The sequence below is a fragment of the Adiantum capillus-veneris genome, chromosome 18 (genome assembly GCF_014529385.1).
Source record: "Adiantum capillus-veneris isolate H3 chromosome 18, ASM1452938v2, whole genome shotgun sequence".
Classification (NCBI taxonomy): Eukaryota; Viridiplantae; Streptophyta; class Polypodiopsida; order Polypodiales; family Pteridaceae; genus Adiantum; species Adiantum capillus-veneris.
Genome location: NC_140948.1, coordinates 106781318 through 106784656, shown reverse-complemented (window position 1 = coordinate 106784656; position 3339 = coordinate 106781318). Strand labels below are relative to the sequence as shown.

The 3339-nt window shown below is 42.9% G+C and overlaps 1 protein-coding gene across 1 annotated transcript; it reads right to left on the bottom strand.

Annotated features, from left to right (window-relative positions):
• Positions 1-1538: 1538 nt before the first annotated feature.
• LOC147436153 (uncharacterized) lies at positions 1539-2237 on the bottom strand. The gene has a single exon (XM_086487832.1). It carries the CDS (start codon positions 2235-2237, stop codon positions 1539-1541), a length of 699 nt encoding a protein of 232 aa, XP_086343958.1.
• Positions 2238-3339: the final 1102 nt, after the last annotated feature.

The following is a 3339-nucleotide window of genomic DNA, read 5'->3' as shown; positions in this document are numbered from 1 at the left end:
CAATGGGGCATTTGGGAAGTGTTCTCCATTGTTGCACACTTTGCCCAATGCAACTTCATTACTCTTAGCTTCATACCCTACTTAAGTGCTCGACTTTGATCACATTTGAAGTTTCTTTCGTCACATTTCTGGCCTCCTAGCAGCTACTTCACGAATACTCAGTTGCCACCCTCATATCCATAATCTTCAAGTATAGAGAGTCATTGATCATCTCAACATAGAGCATTTGATATGTTTGGTTTGGTCCCATAGGTCATATTATAACCCTTGAGGATTATTATACTCTCTCTCTCTCTCTCTCTCTCTCTCTATATATATATATATATATATATATATATATATATATATATATATATATATATATATATATATATATATATATATATATATATATATATATATATATATATGTGTGTGTGTGTGTGTGTGTGTGTGTGTATGCATGTATGTATATATGTATGTATATATGTGTGTGTGTGTGTGTGTGTATGTATGCATGTACACACACACACACACACACACACACACACACACACACACACATATATACATACATGCACACACACACACACACACACACACACACACACACACACACACACATATATATATATACACACACACACACACACACACACACACACACACACACACACACACACACACACACACACACACACACACACACACACACTAGGTTCACACGATAAGACATGTAGCGGTGAAAATAAATGAGCTCTTTGACAAGTGCAAGAGAACTTTGACAATCTAGAGAGATGTGACAAGAAGAGAGGTGTGTGGGTGAAGGTTATGCTCCCGTTCCCACAATGCAGGACCTGCTTGAGGACCTTTTCATGTGCTCATTCTGAAGTGTGAGAGAAGGAATGAGGGTGATAGAGGTGTTGTATTGTGCCTAGGTGAGTTCCTACATAATGTGCAAGGGGGTGCTAAGGTTAACCGATTGGTGCAAGACTCAATGGGTTTACCCTACCATGGTGGGTACCATATATCTAAATATGACATACCATGATTGCATTTTAGAAGATACATAATAGTCAAGGCTAAGTATGTTAATATTATCTAGGGATGATTCGAAAGTGGTATAGAAAATAAAACCCCCAAACAAATCCAATGGGATATCCTATAAGCAAGGCCCAAAAGGATGCAAAGCTACCTACCCAATCTATAAATGACCATGCCAGTCCCTCATCAACATATGGTTTAGATACGTTGTTTGTAACGGGTGGCTTATTACTTGAGCAATTCACTGGCAGGGGGGTTCCACACAAGCCTAAGTTACCTTCAAAGCTGGTGTAGTTGCACGTGGTGTTGAAGTTATTTGTTGTGGGAATGGGGCCTTGTAGATGGTTGTATGACAAGTGTACCAGTCAAGCCATACCAATTCGGTGCAATTACAAAGCTCCTCTGGTACAGGCCCCAAAAGAGATGTCGTATACAAAGAGAGATGCTCGAGTTGTGTGAGCCCCCCCTGAACTTTGGAAGAGCTCTTTGGGAATTGTCCCTGTGAGCATTTGGCTTTAAAGGAAAGGCACTACAAGATTACTAAGGTTCCCCAAAGCTTTTGGGATGGCACCGTGAAGGCTACCATGGGACAAATCTATCGATTGCAGAGACTTGCATTGGCCTAAGGAAGAAGGTAATTCACCTGTGAGGTTAACTCCGTCGACATTAGCTAGCATTGTGATGGTTGGACAGCAGGAAAAGCTCGACGGCAACGACCCGTGAAGCTTGAATGGCCTCCCATTAGAGTTGTCTATGGAATCTGATACTTCTGAGTCCTGCACCACCAGCATATGCAGCAAAGGTAACTGCCAAAATTCTGGAGGAATGACACCCTCAAGACCAATTACATCAAGAAACAAATCCTGTAACTGCTTGCACTGGCCCAGATAGGCGGGGAAGGCTGACCCTCTAGCAATGACATTGCTAAGCGCCAGAGCCCTGATGGTAGGGCAACTGGGGAATTTCTCGGGCAAAGATGCTTCGAAACTTGCTGAATCTTCCGCTGCAGCAATTTCGAGCTCGATCAGAGCCGGAGGCTGCCAAATTTTTGATGGGATCCTCCCACTGAGGCCGGTCTCCACTAGGTAAAGCCTTCGTAAATCCTTGCACTGACCCAAGGATCGTGGAATGTTACCAACAAAGTAATTAAGGCTCAAGTCAAGTGTAATTAAGCAGGGCGGACAGATTTGCAAAGGAGTCTGATAGCTACCCATCGAGCAAGTTGGACGAGAGTTCGAGGTGTTGGAGATGAGGAAGAAAGAGGCTGGTGGGGAGGCTTCCATTAAGGAAGTTGTGGGAGAGGTTGAGGTCTGACAAAGCAGGGAGGAAGGCGAGGGAGGGGGATATGGAGCCCGAGAGATTAGAGCTTGCAAGTTTAAGGCTGGTGACATGCTGCTTCTGCGCGTCGCAGATAATACCGCTCCAAGCAGTGCATGGCCCTGATTGATGAGCTAGCCCAAGATGCGAGTCGCCCGAGAGGATCAGCGGCGATACCTTTCTTGAAATCCATGAGCGCTTGGGCTTCAGCAAGTACTGACGTAGCACCTGGCTCATCACAAGATAATGATGCTGATCCTATAACTAGCATGTTGCTTGTCATGATTACTAGCCATTTCTCAAGCTTCACAGCAGCTCCACATGACAAAAGTTGTTTTTTGAGTGAGAGCCTTGTGACTTAATATAGCTAATTGGTGTAGGTGGACACACGCGACACCCTTGCGTACACACTCGGACAGACGAGAACCAGAGTCAAGAGTCAGGCCGCATATATGGAAATCACACACGTACACTTGGGTCCAATGGGCATGACCAAGACTCAAGAGGCAGCTCTTTTGGAAACATGCATTTCTTACTCCAAAACTTATTAACTAATTTCTTATGGAAAACTCATGAGTGAAATTGTGTGAGGTTCTAAAAATGAACTTTTCATGAACTTTTCCAAACACTACATACATTACGCACAGACACACACCTATCATCTGTCGTCTGTGTCACTATGTTCGGTCCCTTCCCTATCCTTGTAGCTAGACTAAGTTTTGAATGAATTGAAAACACGTGAAAGGGTCACGATGGCTTTCTAAAACAATAAGAAAGTGATAAAATCATTAGGTTAAGTTTAACTGGAATTATATAAAGTGAAGCATTGTTTGGGAATGTCTCTTTTATTAAGCAATCGAGTTTCATCCTCGCAAAGAAGCAAACCGGTAATACTAGCAACAATTTTGAAATTTGCAAGATTTTTGAACTACGTTCTCACATATTTCACCGATTTTTCTTTCCTTTACCATGGTTTCCTCATATATGTGTGTGTGTGTG